At 45.0% G+C, this 16647-nt stretch overlaps 2 protein-coding genes across 2 annotated transcripts; both read right to left on the bottom strand.

Annotated features, from left to right (window-relative positions):
- Positions 1–45: 45 nt before the first annotated feature.
- LOC106887289 (putative ribosome-binding factor A, mitochondrial) lies at positions 46–8010 on the bottom strand. The gene is made up of 6 exons (XM_014940752.1): positions 7827–8010; positions 7307–7349; positions 6286–6462; positions 3577–3689; positions 2433–2517; positions 46–138 (listed from the first exon to the last, which is right to left on the bottom strand). The coding sequence occupies exons 1-6, from the start codon at positions 7937–7939 to the stop codon at positions 55–57; spliced, it is 615 nt and encodes a 204-aa protein (XP_014796238.1). The 5' UTR covers positions 7940–8010; the 3' UTR covers positions 46–54.
- Positions 8011–9168: 1158 nt separating this feature from the next.
- Positions 9169–14260, bottom strand: LOC106887287 (probable 2-ketogluconate reductase). The gene is made up of 6 exons (XM_014940751.1): positions 14171–14260; positions 12784–13168; positions 11164–11335; positions 10490–10668; positions 9851–9947; positions 9169–9478 (listed from the first exon to the last, which is right to left on the bottom strand). The coding sequence occupies exons 2-6, from the start codon at positions 13163–13165 to the stop codon at positions 9325–9327; spliced, it is 984 nt and encodes a 327-aa protein (XP_014796237.1). The 5' UTR covers positions 13166–13168; positions 14171–14260; the 3' UTR covers positions 9169–9324.
- Positions 14261–16647: the final 2387 nt, after the last annotated feature.

Here is a 16647-nt window from a genome sequence, read left to right as displayed (position 1 = left end):
ACCCAATTCAAGTTGGCCAAGAGAGGTGAAAATGGACTCTTGTAAAATTCTTAATCACAAAACCCACCTAGAATCATTTTGAGATGTTTCTACTTCTTCTGGAGGTCCAAAATCAGCACTTGACAATAATTCCTCAATCTGTAAAGACATGAAAACAACACATATTGAAGGTCTTGTATTAAATTCACTTTGCTCACACCTACACAAGAAACAGACAAGTATTTAACAGCAAATATTTTATTTTCTACATGTTTGGAATATTTAGCAAAACCATTTCAAAATAGCCCTTCCTCCATTTGTATGAAACTGATTATACTTCTTGCCTGGGAAGTTTGTGTCAAATAGCATAAGTGATCCAGGGATTCCTACAAGGCTTTTTTGCCACATGTACATTCTGAACAGTTGGCTAGGGATTGTGTAACATATGTAATTTTTGTTTTATTTGGTCTTACTTCAGTCTTGCAAATCCTTTTTTCATAACACCCTTACACTGAGATTTTTTTCTCACGTCTTCCCCCTTTCTGCAAGCTTGTATTTCTATTATGTGTAAATATTGAGTTACAAACTCCCTTCTAACGTGGCTTCTAACCAGTAAAAGCTACAAATCTAGTATATTCAGTGCTTCGAAACTGTACCTAGTTGTGAAAATTTTATCTCATTTGGAATTTTTATTCCCACTTTTCTTTACATTGCTTCCCTTCTAATTCAGCATATTATTCTAGGAGTTGGATTGGATGCTCCTTCCCTGTCTTCCAATACTAAAAAGTCAGGTTCAGCCATGTTACTTCAAGCCCTGTTATTTGAATACATGGATTACTTGAATCTGATGATCCACAGAGTGTGAAAAGATGATCCACCTTTATGCTCCTTCCCTGTCTTCCAATACTAAAAAATCAGGTTCAGCCATGTTATTTCAAGCTCTGTTATTCAAATATGTGGATTACTTGAATCTGATGATCCACGAAGTGTGAAAAGATGATCCACCTTAGTGGTTCCCAGAGCATTCACTGACAGAAGTTATAAAAGGAGGGTTTTTACTTGTCTTACGTGGTTAACTCTTGGTGCTTGTGCACTGAACTTCAAGGTAAGGTAGTTCAGGGGTTTTCTTCTTCAAAAAGAGTAAGTGGTCATTTAACAAAGTTTGAGAAACAGTGATTAGTGGAACAGGTTCCACAATAACAGACCTGAAAAGCAGGACCTGCAGGAGTAGATATTTGTAGCTCCATCTAGGTATGTTAATAATAGTAATGACAAAGTGCTTCCATAATCACTCACTACTTGTTGCATAATTTTTTTGTGTTGATTAGAGGGGAGCACAATAATGAATATAAACATCTTTCAGGCGTGTTTAGTTCATTTCTATTCTCGTGCTTTTTGTTGACGCTAATGCAGGTGAAAAACATTTGCACTGTGGGTCAGAATATTGGCATGAAACTCCAAATTTTTCTGACCACAGGAAGTTCAAGCAGTTCACTGCATTTCTAGACAGTCTGAAGTTCTTGTTATCCCTTCCAGCTCTGCTAATACACACCACATGAGCCCATAAGTCACTAACAGTAATTGGTTGTAATAGTAACACATCTAAGAATAAGGCACTTCAGGGCACAGAAATATGAACACGCTGTTTTCAACTCATGTTCTTTCCATTCACATCAACAGCTTGAGGAGACCTTTTTAATGAAATTCCACTCACTGGTGTCATCTCTCTCTTCTAGAAAGCTCACTATTTAACACATCTCACTTCACAGTCTTAATGACAGCAAATTCCCATAAAACATCGTTATTCTAGCAACGCTTCAACTAATTAAAACTATCGACACCTTGACAGACAGATAATTTTACACATGAAAAAAGAAATCATATGAGTGAGCTTACACCTTCCATGCAAAGATCTGCACTTCCCTACAAACATTTAAACAACTCACAGATGGAAAAAGGTTGGGGTGAAAAAATAAAAATAAATATCAGTGATTAGATTCAATGGAATTTTAAAGCCACATAACATTTAAAATGCGGAATACAGCTCCTCAGACCTCATTTCAATAATCATGTATACCAGGCAAGAGATTAACTGCCTAGTCTGCATTATTCCTTAAAATTTTAATTTCATTTTTTAGGATTTCTTTATTAGCCTACAAACTTCTGTGAAAACTTCACTTCAGAAATGTTAATAGTAGCATCCAAAAAAGTTCATAAGGGAATAGCTACAAGGAGTTTTTTACACTGTATGTAAACATCAGTCTTACTCAGGACTCTTTGCTAAAACACGTTGGTACACGAAAAGGAAAGGGTATAGACAAATTCTGTTATTTAATGCAAATTGGTAGAGCAATCAAATTATCAGCTCTCTCTGTATTCCTAAGTATTATGGTATGCTAAGTCACCATGTTTGTATATCATTGTTTGCACACTGAGACACAGATTACAATTACCTCTTTTACAGCTGCAGCTTCTTTGTCTTTTACAAATACTATTGGAGGTACATTTCCTATAATCTGCTGACTCATCAGAAGATACCTGGCAAAAATACAGCATTTACCAGTGTGAGTAACAGTACAGCAACTCGGGACAGATAAAATATGTTAAATTAATTCCAGCAGTACTGCAAGTTTCAGGATATGGTTTGCAAAACTGACAATCTGATGGTTCTTTCAGGTTAGTGCTAAGCAATACCCAAATTCTCCAAATAATCCCAACTCTGACAGTGTAACATCACAGAAAAAAACACTAGCTGCAAATCCCACTGAGTACTGACGATATTAGATTTGTCTCCTATATGCACAAGCTGGTGCAGGTCTTTCCCTACTTCATTCAGGTTCCTTATTCCCACTGTAGGGGTGAGAGTAGCTGAGGATAGAGCCCTCACAGCAGGGCAAGACAAGCAGACCTACATGCTAGCTGCAGGAAGGACTGACATGGCTCCCCTTGTCTTCTTTGCAGCCAGGAACACTCCTCCTCAGAGAGTGGAAGCTGCTGGATAGCAGAGGGTAAGGCAAGGAAAGAAAGAGAGACAAAAATCTCTGCGATATCCTAAAAACTCATTGGACCCTCTGCCAAAAATGGGTTAAAGCATCACAGTACACGGTAGCATCCCCACATTTATGTTTTAGTATCAGTATTGTGAAGAACTTCTGTAATATCAGTCATCCCTTCTGGTGGTCCAAATTGTCCCTAGTGATCAGAATTGCCCAGTGAATCTGCTAAGGAGATCTTGTAATTGCCAGTCCTCTTGTGCAGCATCCTACTCTGGCCTACTGCCTTGCACAGCACATCCAGCCCACCATCATTAGTACAACAAAGTGAGACTGCATCCAGACTCCTCTTTCTTTCTGCTCAGCCCAGTCCCATCCTAGGAAAGCACAGAAGCCAAATGAGCCAGCTGTGCTTCAGCAGGAAAACACACAGCTGGGCTAACACAGCCACCCTTCCCTGTGAGGCTCATCACAGGAGATGCTCTGACTCCAAGTATCTAAAAACCTAAATCAGACACAGATTGTTAGAAATAACTTAAGAAAGAGTACAAGTACGTGGCTATGAATTTATGAAGTGGTCTAACTCTTTACCCCACAGCAGTACCGTATACGAGGAGCACTCTTCCGCAGCACACTTTCAACATAACTTTCTTTCTCCATAGTAGCAGCAGGATTCCAGTACACACGACACGCTGAAAAGTTTGATGCCAGGGACACCTGCAAAAGGACAAATGTTTCTTTAAAATTTTATATGTATATATATATACACACACTTCATATACAACAAAGTCTCTAATTCATGAGTAAGCATACAGTGACACAAACTGGATATGGAAACTCTTTGGAGAATCTCTTCTCCCATCTCTGCTCTTAAGAACCGTAAATTACATGGTTTCTTTATAGAGTTTAACGCCAAATAAGATTTACATTCAGTACCTGAAAAGACTTTTAATTTAGGCAAGTCACTGCCTAATCTCCCTTCCAACTGAAATTAAAAGGAGGAGAAGTCTGTCAACACAGACAGCACTATGTTTAATCAATGTAATGGTGCTACCATCACAAATAGTCCACAATGACAGAGTGGTCGGACACTGGAATAGGCTGCCCAGGGAGGTGGTTGAGTCACCATCCTTGGATGTGTTTAAGAGTTGTTTAGATGTGGTGTTGGGGGATATGGTGTAGGGGAGAACTTTGTAGAGTAGGGTTGATGGTTGGACTCGATGATCCCAAGGGTCTTTTCCAACCTAAATGATTCTATGATTCTATGACAATTTATGGCATGCTGTTTTGGAATAAAGTTGAAAGTGTAAGTTTCTGCTAAAGAAGGACCTGTGACACCGCCTGGTTTGTTGTCACCCAGAGTTTGGTTTTGAGATTGAGAGAAGAGAGGACACCTTCCACTGCACTGTAACGTAAAGTCTCTCCATCTCTAAAGCCTGCAGGGACCCTCCAGCTCACCAACAGGCAATATTCACAGCTGTCATGCATACAATTGAAATCATACAGTGTGCAGGGACCATAACACACACGAGACAGGCCGACAGTCTTCCTGAAGAATAAACCTCTGAAACACAAACTGGATTCTGAAAGATTTCTGTAACTTGTCATTCATGGCATCCAGCAGCATCTTACAAGTTCTCACTGTGAGAGTACACTCAGCAAACTGCTGACAACCTATCATGCTCAACCAAAGGAAGGAGCCGAGGAAGAGGGAGGAGAAAGCATGAACTACCCATTGGAAGGCACAGTTCAGAGACCAATTCTTGCAGAAACCAATTCTTAAACGAACAGGTGTCTACATATGTCAGCAGAAAAAGACAACTCCATCAGAGTATTCCCATCACAGTCTGCTGTTGACAGTGCTACTCTTTCCTAGAGCAGAACAGACTGACCCCAAAAACCAAAGTAGATACTGATTTTTTTCCACCACCAAATAACTCCTCCTTCAGGAAATCCACTGCTCGAAAAAAAAAAAAAAAATATGATCATTCACCAGCTGCTTCTACTGCAGGATCAGCTCTCCCCAGTTCCCACACTGAGTCTAATGTAAGGACATAAACAACGCTATCTAACACAAGCCATTTCTTCATCATCACATGAGTAATGTTATTGAGTGGAGAGAAGTTTCATGTATCAGGCCTGAAGCATGATTCTTATCTGCATTACTATTATACGATTTTAACTCTTGATACCAAAAAAACCCCAAATTCTGACGGATTGCAAAAAGCCTACTAGATTTCTTTTGATAACCGAAGTAATGATATCAGACCAGAATCAGCTCAAGAATAAACCAGGACTGAGTCTCAGCCACAACCCAGTGCAGACCAAGCACTAGGCACTACACAGTTATCATAAAATCTGCACTATATTTGGAAGAAGGCTCTTTCTTTCCATCTCTCATGTTTAAAGTTGTTTCACTTAGAGCAATGCCTCCTGACAGTGCCATGGCTTGCCTGCATCAGCCAGTATTTTTATGTGCAGACATGCCACCCAAGTTAGACAAGCAATCCTCAAAGCCCTCAAGAGAGAGAGAAGGTCTATATGAAGGGTACTGCACATATAGAGCCAAAAGATTCATCTTACCCATGTCATTTCAGTCACTTGCCTGAAGACAGAATGAATTCTGGTATTATTTAATCCTAACAAAACAGCAAACGTAGAAGACAAAACTACAGATAACGAACTAGAATATGGAGACTGACTTAGTTCCTGAATCAGAGCTTCATTATCCCTTTCAAACCCACAAATTATGAGAACACTAGCTACAATTACATACTGTTCCAATTCCAATTCTTTCTGGAACCTTGCCTGCCAATGCCATTTTCTTAGGCTTGCCTTTTTCTGAACTAAGATCATGCCCCACTTAGGTCTTCTGCCTGTGTAAGGATGCTGTTGAGGGACACAAGGAGGTATCAGCTCTTTCACAACTGCAAAAAGAAAAGACTCCTTGAAAGATACACTTATGTCAGTAAGACCAGGCTCCTCCTTCTGAAAGCACAAGGCAAACAGTACCTGCCTGAGTAACAAAAAAGACAGTCATACCAGGAGAATCACCACTGAGTTGGCCTAAGTCGCATTTGCATTATAGTGGCAGAGGTCTGCTAAGCCAGGGACAGCAGTGGCAAAGTTCTCCTAGTGTACCAGGTGAATCCAGAGCCTCATCTTGCTGTGCTCTGCCACATCAGAAGCAATGCAGTAAAATTCCTCCTGCACCCATCCATCACAACACCCAGGGGAGCTCCTTTAGCGTGCCGTGCCGACCTCGAGGTGCAGTCAGAGCGGCTCAACACATCGCTGTAGCTTGGGCACTTGCCTTGCAGATTTCCAGCTTGAGATCATAAAGTTCCTGATTAACTTCACAGGTGGTCAACATCTCTGCCACAGCTTTGTGAATAAGACCGTTCAAGACCCTGCAGCGTATGCTGTCTTCTTTCCTAGTTTTTGTCTGCTCGACTTTCATTACAGAGTCCAACTTGGTTGGTTTGTACATCTTTAAAAAAAAAAAAAAAAACCAAACACAAAATTCATTAATCAGTAGTGCTTAGTGACACGGTTTAGTGATGGTTTTTTGTCAGAGTTAGGTTGATGGTTGGACTAGATGATCTGAAAGGTCCCTTCCAACTTAGATGATTCTATGATTAGGCAATTATATAAAGTTTTGTGCACTCTACTAAGTATGTTCTTAGAATGCCATTATTGCAGCTGTGATGGATTTATATAGGTCTTACATATCAGCTGTTTCAATAACGTCCCTTCCAACTTAGATGATTCTATGATTAGGCAATTATATAAAGTTTTGTGCACTCTACTAAGTATGTTCTTAGAATGCCATTATTGCAGCTGTGATGGATTTATATAGGTCTTACATATCAGCTGTTTCAATAACGAACATTTATGTTCACAAAATCTTTAACCTTCATGTATTACAGCCAAGATTTCTTAGTTCATTATTTTGTAGCGAGTTATACAGCTCAATGAATCCATTTCCTAAATAAAATACAGCATGCATTAACTGTAAAGCACTGCTCGCTCGAAAAACAAACTTCAAAAACTTGTTTTCCATAAAACCAGGCTGGTATATAGATGCCTTAATCTGGATCAGTTCTCTGCTACGGGCTCAAGAGCGTGCAGGAGAGCCTTGGTGCTGGCACGGATGAAAGATCAGGATGGAAGAGGATAAACAGCTTCTCTTGACAGCAATCCTGGCATGGGCCCTAGTGTTCATTCACAAAAATTCTGCTATTTCTCCACCGGAAAACGCGTTTCCCCAAGTTAGACACAACAACAGAAGCACCACCCTGTGCCTTCTGGCAGAGATAAACCCAGCGCCTTACCATTGTAGACCCCAGGGTCGGGCTGTCGTACCAAAACTTCTTCCTTTTGGAGAGAAGAAAAGGAAAGGAGCTGTTACCTCTCAGCAGCTGAGAGAAAGAAAAGGGGTTCCTTGTGGAAGGAGAACAGGAGGCCCAACATAACGCTCGGGTGGGTGTCCACACCCGAGATGCTTTCACCCCATGGGTGTGGGGAGCCGTGCCTCCCACCCGCGGCGGGGGCTGCGCCTGGAGGAAGGGGTGTGGGGGAGAACAACAGCAGGGAAGCTGCGTTACCGGAGCCCCACGGCCACCGGAGGTGGGATCCCCCTCACACAACCGCGCCCGGGGCCCACAGCCCACCCCCGGCGTATGGCGGTGGCCAGGCCTCAGCCGGCCCACACAGGCGGGACAGGCCCGACCGGGCCCGGCCGCCTCACCCCGCACCAAGGCCCGGGCCCGACCGCCTCCCCCCGCAGCCAGGCCCGAGCCCGGCCGCCTCACCCCGCACCAAGGCCCGGCCCCGGCGCCCCCTCAACCTTACTTTTTTTTACGCATCATTTTCCTCAGCAGGTTCCTGGAGCCGCTCAGGGCGGCGGAGCTGCGCAGGGCCCGGCACCACCGCGGTACCGCCGCCGCCGCCCGGGAGCCCCACATGCTGCCCCAGCCGCCCGGCACGGCCCGGGAGGCTCGGAGCTCCCCGCGGCGGTAACGGCGGCGGCGGCGGCTCCCCCTCGCGGCGCGGCGGCCCGGCGGAGGCGGCGGTGAGGGCCGCGGAGGCCCCGGGAGGGAGGGAGTGCGGGGAGGACTGCCCTCCGGTACAAGCGTGAGGTGAAACCGGGGAGCCTCAGGGCCTGAACTGGTTAAAGTGCATCAGGGGGATCAGAGAAGCATAGAACGGTTAGAGTTTGAAGGGACCTTAAAGATCATCCAGTTCCAGCCCCCCTGCCCTGGGCAGGGACACCTCCCACCAGACCAGGTTGCTCAAAGCCCCATCCAGCCTGGCCTTGAACCCCTCCAGGGATGGGGCAGCCACAGCTTCTCTGGGCAACCTGGGCCAGTGTCTCACCACCCTCACAGGAAAGAATTTCTTCTTCATATCTAATCTAAATCTCCTCTTTTTCAGTTTAAAACCATCACTTCTCGTCCTATCACTACACTCCCTGTTAGAGAACCTCCCCATTTCTCCTGTAGGCCCCCTTTAGGTACTGGGAGGGGCTATAAGGTCTCCTTCTTCTATAAGGAGCCTTCTCTTCTCCAGGCTGAACAACCCCAACTCTCAGCCTGTCTTCACAGGAGAGGTGCTCCAGCCCTCTGGTCATCTCCATCACCCTCCTCTCGACTCACTCCAATGGGTCCATGTCCTTCTTATGTTGTTCTCTGTGTCCTCCAGAGCTGGACAGAGTGCTCCAGGTGGGGTCCCACCAAGAGCAGAGTAGAGGGGCAGAATCACCTCCCTCACCCTGCTGGCCACGCTGCTTTTGATGCAGCCCAGGATGGGGTTGGTTTTCTGGGCTGTGAGTGCACATTGCTGGCTTATGTTGAGCTTCTAGTCCATCAACACCCCCAGCTGGTGGACTACTCTTACACAGAGACAGGCAAGGCCCGTGCAGAGATACCTATGCACAGGCGCTTTTGTCTGGACCAGTGAGTTCTCTTGGAAGTGAAAAATAAACAGGGTTCCTATTTCCACGAAAGAGCTACTCCTTTTCCTGCAGCATCAGGAACAGCCCATCCAATGCACCAACTGCGGCCTCAAATATCATTGAGGTGTCCTGCAGTTCGGTGTTAGGTTGATGGGCAATTTTAAGAGGAGGCGAGCAAAATTAAATACACTGACGCAAGATGCACATTCATGACAAAATACTGCAGTTTTCCACACAGAATCGCTTCTGGTTATTTAAATAAATTAAACCCATTTATTATAGTTGCACATTTTATCTGTATAGCACACATGGGTTAATTACACGAAGAGTGATCAAATTAATGTTTCCTCACGCCAGGATGAACTCTAAAGGCATTCCCATTGAATGCAGGCCATTTTACAGTGATACTTCATTGGGAATAGGAAGGCCTGTAAGACCTGCCTGTATGCTTTCCACCATGTTTTCCATCATAAGGCGGCGTGTCTTTTTGGTGGCACTTCCAATGTGAGGAGTTATTATAACATTCTTCAGCTTTAACAAAGGGTGATCCCTGGGAAAGGAAACGAAAACACTGAGCTAGTCATTCACAGAGAATCTGTTATTTCGTCACCTGAAGGCAGCCAGGGAAATACTTAATAATTAAAAATAAAAACTAATTGCACGATGCACGCATACTCGGAGGAGCTGAAACTCCTGCCTAGCTTGTGGTTTTTTATGCAACGAGTCCTCCAAATGAGTCACTGTGAATTTCATTTGGCTAGGATGGAAGGGTTGGGGACATCCTTTCAGCAGGACTAGTGCACATACATCATGTACTCCTACTAGTAAAATCATGTAACTTCTCACCTGCTCACAAACCCATACTTAGTTTGAACCACACACATGCACACTCATTTATATTTAACTTAAATACATGTCCTACCTTGGCAAAGGTTCAGGATAGGTCACATCCAGAGCAGCTGCCTTAATAACTTTGTTCTGAAGGGCTTCCACCAAAGCATCCTGATCCACAACCAGACCTGGGTTACAGTAAGAAGGATACCCTTGTTTTCATACTCATTACTGCTTTCTCAACCATCCTTTTGGGGACAGTGGTCAGGCAAACAGCAGGGCTAGTGATGGTCACAACGCAGAAGTGGCAGCAGAGAGAGAGAGTGGTCAAGCCGGGGGAGAAAGCTTGGATGGGTGCATCAGAGTTGGACAGCCAGGAATTTTGAAAGGCAGTACGTACACCATAAAACAAAGTACAGGGCCAGACTTTAGGGTGGGCTGTGCCACCTTGATGTACGTTAGCAACAACACTGCCCTAAATTAATAGAAAGCTTAAGTAGGAGATTATACAAATATACGTGGGCTCCTGACACTCCAAGCTCACTAACGTTTTAGAGATCTACTTGCTCATAATTGCGGAAATGCTTAAATGTTTTGCTGAGTTACGACCACAGACTTCTAAATAATCTAGTAGAGAATTTACTGAAAACTTCGGAGTGACAGGTTGGGTTTTCTGAGGACTTTTTATGCCAGGAAACCATAATGCAGTGTTGTTTGTGCTGCGCCTTACCTCTGCTGATATTAATGAGAGTAGCGGTGGGTTTCATCAGCTCCAGCTCTCTCTTCCCAATCAGTTTGTGTGTCTGTGGAGTCAGGTTCACAGACAGCAGCACAAAATCAGACTGGTGGAGCAAATCATCTATCTTCTTGCAGTAAATAGCTCCCACAGCACTTTCCTCTTCCTTGTTTCTGAGGGGAAGAACCCAAAATCAAACTTGCAGTAGTAAGCAACAAGAAAAAGGTCAAATCATCATTAGAGAAAAGGTTTCTCAATTGTTTTCTTCACTCTATACTGCCAAGCAGCTGACTAAAACTCAGGAAAGAAAAATGTTAAGCTGCTTCCTGCAATACCAAATGCACTCTATGCAAATGTGCAGAAATCACTGAATCATGAACCATAGAATGGGTTGGGTTGGATGGGACCTTAAAGATTGAGTTCCAACCCCCCTGCCCTGGGCAGGGACACCTCCCACCAGACCAGGTTGCTCCAAGCCCCATCCAGCCTGGCCTTGAACACCTCCAGGGATGGGGGCATCCACAAATATACCTGTAATATACCTGTGAGGGTGGAAAGTAAGAATTGAGGATCCTGTAAGTGAACTGAATAAATAATAAAACAAATACATTTGTGTCACAGCTTCTGGTTGTGACGTAGACTTTCCACGGAGCTGCAAACGGCTTTACCTCTGATTCCTGTTGTGGTACAAAATCTTCATTTCGAAGGCTTTGGCTCTCTCGGCCACTTTGTAGCCAATGGTGCCCATCCCCACGATCCCCAGGGTGGCCCCGGAAAGCTCAGCCCCCAGCCAGTCAGCTGGGAAATACTCCGTGTCGGGGGAGACTGCCATCTCATGGCCTTGGCAGAGGGAAAAGAAGGAAAAATGCCATGTAAAGGGTTGCCTGGTTCCTGGCATCTGGTTACTTTTTTTCCACTTATTTTTTATTCTAAGATAAGGCAGAAGCAGAGGAGCCGTAGCATAATAGAATCATAGAATGGTTTGGGTTGGAAGGGACCTCAAGGATCATCTAATTCCAACCCCCCTGCCATGGGCAGGGACACCTCCCACCAGACCAGGTTGCTCAAGGCCCCATCCAGCCTGGCCTTGAACCCCTCCAGGGATGGGGCAGCCACAGCTTCTCTGGGCAACCTGTTCCAGTGTCTCACCACCCTCATAGTAAAAAATTTCTTCCTGAGATCTAATCTGAATCTTTTTTCTTCCAATTTAAAACCGTTTCCCCTTGTCCTATCATTACCCTTCCTGGCAAAGAGTCCCTCCCCAGCTCTTCTACAGGCACCCTTCAGGTATTGAAAGACCGCTATAAGGTCTCCCCGGAGCTTTCTCTTCTCCAGGCTGAACAATCCCCGCTCCCTCAGCCTGTCTTCATAGGAGAGGTGCTCCATCCCTCTGATCATCTTCGTGGCCCTCCGCTGCACCTGTTCCAGCTGGTCCATGTCCTTTCTGTGTTGAGGACTCCAAAGCTGTACACAGTAGTGAGTAATGCTGAACTGTCAAGGTGACATCTGACATGGCTTTCTTGCTTAGGACAGAAACATATCCAGCCCCTCTTTGGCAAGATGAGGCCAAAGCAGCAGCCTCCCTCCCTTCGGTGTACATCAGACACCTGCCCATCCTCTCTCCCTGCCTGCAGCACAGATTATTGTGCCACTAAAATGCACCTCGGTAAACACAGCTTCTTACTGATGGTGGTTCATCAGCAGGGCTAACGAAACTGGCAGCGCCATGGATGCCACCTACGCTGTAAACACCCAATGGTGCAACTGATGAATCAGCTGTAGTATTGTCAAGATTTTCAGTAAGGCCAAAATAGGATTCCCAGCCACCTTGCAGATACGCCAAAGTTGGCAGGAAAAAGAAACACAGAAGATGGTGGACAGATTTCTGGACAGCTTGTTCGTAATGACTCAGATACATGTCAGTTTGGCAGAGACGGCTTTCAAGCCTCCTTGAAAATACCTCCTTTTAATCCCCTTTTATTAAAACTTGCAAAGCAAGACTGAGGTGAATTAGTAGAATGAGTAAGTGGCTATGGGCTGAGGGAGAAGAGGCCTGAATTTAGGGCTATCCGAAAAAGGAACACATCTACCTTGCTGATATGCCTGTTTGGAAATTAGCACTGTGTGCTAATTATTGTCAACGTGACAGATTTGTCTTAGCTTTTTCCTGTGTTTCCACTTCTAAGCTTACCTTTGCACCAGCACACACCTCCTAACTGTGTGTTTTGAAAAGCCACCTTTCCTATAAAAAAAAAAAAACAAAAGACTAAAACCATTTCAGTTATTACCTTCCACAAGTCTCCTGGAAGACGCCAGCATCAAGGCCATCCCCAGGTCTGCAGTGTCAGTGGAGACAACGAATGGAGTGTTGGACAGTTTCACACCGTAGCTGGAGAGGAGGTTCAGGTCCAGGTGATCTATTCCCACTCCAGAGCTTGCAACTATCTTCAAGTTAGGCAAGCTCTGGAGCAGCTCTTTGTTAATAACTGGTTTGTGATACCACATATAAACCGCTCTGATCTTCTCACTGAGAAATTTCTTGTTTTCAAGATATTCTTTCATGGTGATGAGATGAAAGTGTTTCTCCAGAAATTCAACGTGGTCTTCGTATACTCCATGTTTCCCTCCTATACAGTCAATTAGCACATAAGGCAGTTCCTGACCCTCCATGCCCTGCAAAAACAATGAGAAACCAAAAGGACATCAAGTGATCCATTATACCTTTAAAAAAAAAAAACAAACAAACAGGATTTGGTTGGCTCCACTGCATGTTGTTTTCCCACTTGATGACAGAACTGGCTAAAGATACTCACTCCCACATGCAGAACTTTTCTTCTGTTCTTCCTGTTATTCAGAAGGATGTTCAATTTTTATATAATCCTATTAATAAGACAAAAAAACATTTTTTCTGGCACAGCAGCTCTGCTAACACTTAAACAAAAGAGCTACCAGGTGTTACTCCTGTTCGATATTCAATATTTAAAGGCCAAAGTCTTGATAATTTAAGAATGTGGCCATGTGAGTGGAAGGATATCTTTTAGCCCCCAGGTTCTGCCTTTGATTGCCACCTATGCAACCTTATTAAGTAATTAGCATGAATGAGATTATCCCAGGAAAAGTCTTGTTTCACATAACAGAGCTATAATTTATCAACTATGAACTTTGGAGTTATCAATTTGCTTGCTGAATGTAAGTTTATGCTTTTTTCCCTCAGTCTCCTTCTGTGTCCCACCAACTCTTTGCTCTGCTGACTCTGGAAAGAATGGAGGATCTTATCTCGGGTTAAAGCCAGGAGAGCAGCCCGCTGCCTCTCAGCTCCTCAGGACACACAGCCCTAGCGCCAGAGGTACAGGAAAGGCAGATACAGAAAAGACAAGAGACACAGAAAAGACAGAAATGCAGAAAAGCTGGTGGTGCTTTTTATCCTGGCCAAGCACAGACGGGATCCCCAGCTCCAGGGCTGCTGAGACAAGGGGCCACTGCTCTCCCACCACCACCTTCACACAATCACAGAATGATACGGGGTTGGAAGGGACCTCTGGAGATCATCTCGTCCAACCCCCCTGCCAAAGCAGGTCCACCCAGAGCAGGTTGCACAAGAACATGTCCAGGTGGGTTTGGAATGTCTCCAGAGATGGAGACTCCACCACCTCTCTGGGCAGCCTCTTCACTCACCGCCCCGGCCCCGCTCCCCCGCTCGCCGCCGCCTCCGCCGCCCCGACGGGCCGTGGGAGGGCGAGGGCGGAGCGGGGCCGCCCAAGGCGGGGTTGACCGGACGCCTTCCTCCTGACACCCACCCTTTAAGTATTGATGGTCAGATCCCCCCTCACCCCTATCTTCTCCAGACTAAACTTGAGTAAACAGCCTAATCCCATCCCAGTTTGACAGGACCAGCGCCCCTGCGGGGAGAGGTGGCGGGGCGGCGGGAGGTGTACCCCAACCCCCGCGGAGAGAGCAACGAGAGTTTCTGTGTTTTGTGCAAATGTGTTGCCTTTCTGTGCTGCCACCCCAGATCCTGCGTTAAGTCAAGCACGCTGGGTTTTACCATGCTGGCTTTGGCCTGGTCTCTCTTTGACCTCCCCTCCCGGGGGGACCCCAGCCAGGCCGGGCCGTGGTGCGGGGCTCGGAGACCCCCGGGAATCCAGTCCAACCATCAACCTCGCTCTGATCAAAAAACACCACTAAACCATGTCTCTAAGCACTATGTCAACCCACCTCTTAAATCCCTCCAGGGATGGTGCCTCAACCCCTTCCCTGGGCAGCCCATTCCAAGGCTTATGAACCCTTTCCGTGTCAAAATTTTCCCTAATCTCCAATCTGAACCTCCCCTGGCGCAACTTGAGGCCGTTTCCTCTTGTCCCATCGCCTGTGACTCTTTGGTGATTACAGAATCACAGAATCACAGAATCTTCTAGGTTGGAAGGGACCTTAAAGATAAGATCATCTTGTCCAACCGTCAACCTAACTGACAAAAATAGACACCCGCACAACAAACAAGGAGCATCATCACTAAACCATACCTCCCAGCACTTCATCAACCCGTCTTTTGAACACCTCCAGGGATGGGGCCTCAACCACCTCCCTCAGCAGCCCATTCCAATGTGATAACCCTTTCAGTGAAAAAATTTTTCCTAATATCCAGCCTGAATCTCCCCTGGCGCAACTTGAGGCCATTTCCTCTTGTCCTGTCGCCTGTGACTTGAGAAAAGAGACCGACCCCCACCTCTCTACACCCTCCTTTCAGGGAGTTGTAGAGAGCAATAAGGTCTCCCCTCAGCCTCCTCTTCTCCAGGCTGAACCCCCCCAGCTCCCTCAGCCTCTCCTCACACTAATTGCGCCTGTGTCTGACCAGCAGACACCAGTGACAGATCTCACTGCACACATAAGGGTCTTTTCCAACCTCAAAGATTCTAAGAATACACTCAAGACTTCTCTTTGAGTCACAGATGCTCAGTCACTTCAGTTGGTTTTCTCTGTGCCTATCCCAGCTGAGAAACGTGTCAAAAATTAGCTGAGAAGGTTACTGGTACTGTAAATCCCCAGTGCTGGAGGCTGCCCAGTAACACTCCAGTACTCTGTTCAGGAAGCCTTTGCTGGAACAATCCCCTTTCCATGCAGGGGATCAGCAGGCACTTGAGGGTGCCTGGGGAGCCAGGGACCTCTCAAATTCCTGTCCCAGGCTTTTCACTCAGTCTTATTGTCCTATTTTTCTCTGTAGTATTCATCCATTCTCCCCACTAGCCTCATTCTCCTCGTACCCATCTGTGTTCCCAACAGAGCTGGTCTCTTCCCTTCTAAAAATAATTTTCCGATGTAAGTATTCATGAGAGATTCCTTTCTTCCTAGGGTTTCCATTGCAAGCTTCAGGTCTTCAAAATAACCAGCAGTTCCACACTGCTGTGTCTGTCCTGACTACTGTTGTGCTTTGCAAAAGACTAGATTACAAAATCGTGTCTTCTCAAATTCTACCAAACATGTTTTGTTGTGCTGAACATTAAGGCCAACAAGTTTAACACCAAATCCTCTATAAAATGACCAATGAAAAGATAAAGTATAAGAAAATGGTGTAATAATCATACAAACCCATAAATTGTTCTTGTTATCCTGGTGATGATTTTGGAGTATCATTTGCTTACATGGGTTTCAAGTTCAGACAGCTAAACTTGGAAGCAAAAATTCATTAGCTAGCAATATAGAGCTACGGCATTTTAACCGGATTCTTGGTTATGTCTATTTGAATTTTCTTCTTTTAAAAAAAAAGCAATATACCCTAAAACGCTTATACATTCCCTGTTCCACATCAACTGCTTCCAGGTTTGCTGATAAGACATAATGGTTGATCTTTTAACTGACTGCTCAAGTTACAATACCTGAGATCAAAGGACCATTGTAAAGCTCCCCTCAAAGACACAAGCCCTTCTCCCTGTGAATGGAAGAAGCAGGTCTGCCACATTTTAGTAATGAAGGTTAAAAAGAGACTTTGGGAGGACAACATGGTGGTTTTTTTCCCTTTGTATGTCAAATCAACAAATTTGAATGAACAAAAGGAAGGAGCGATTAGCCAGAGAAGCAAAAAAAACCCCACCAATAATCAAAGGAATGTTACTCTTTTTTTTAAGCAAAAATCCAGGGCATACATATCAGATGTCAAG

This window comes from Calidris pugnax, unplaced genomic scaffold (genome assembly GCF_001431845.1).
Source record: "Calidris pugnax isolate Ruff unplaced genomic scaffold, ASM143184v1 scaffold8, whole genome shotgun sequence".
Classification (NCBI taxonomy): Eukaryota; Metazoa; Chordata; class Aves; order Charadriiformes; family Scolopacidae; genus Calidris; species Calidris pugnax.
Note: the sequence above shows the minus strand (reverse complement) of the source record. Positions and strands in the feature narration are given on the sequence as shown.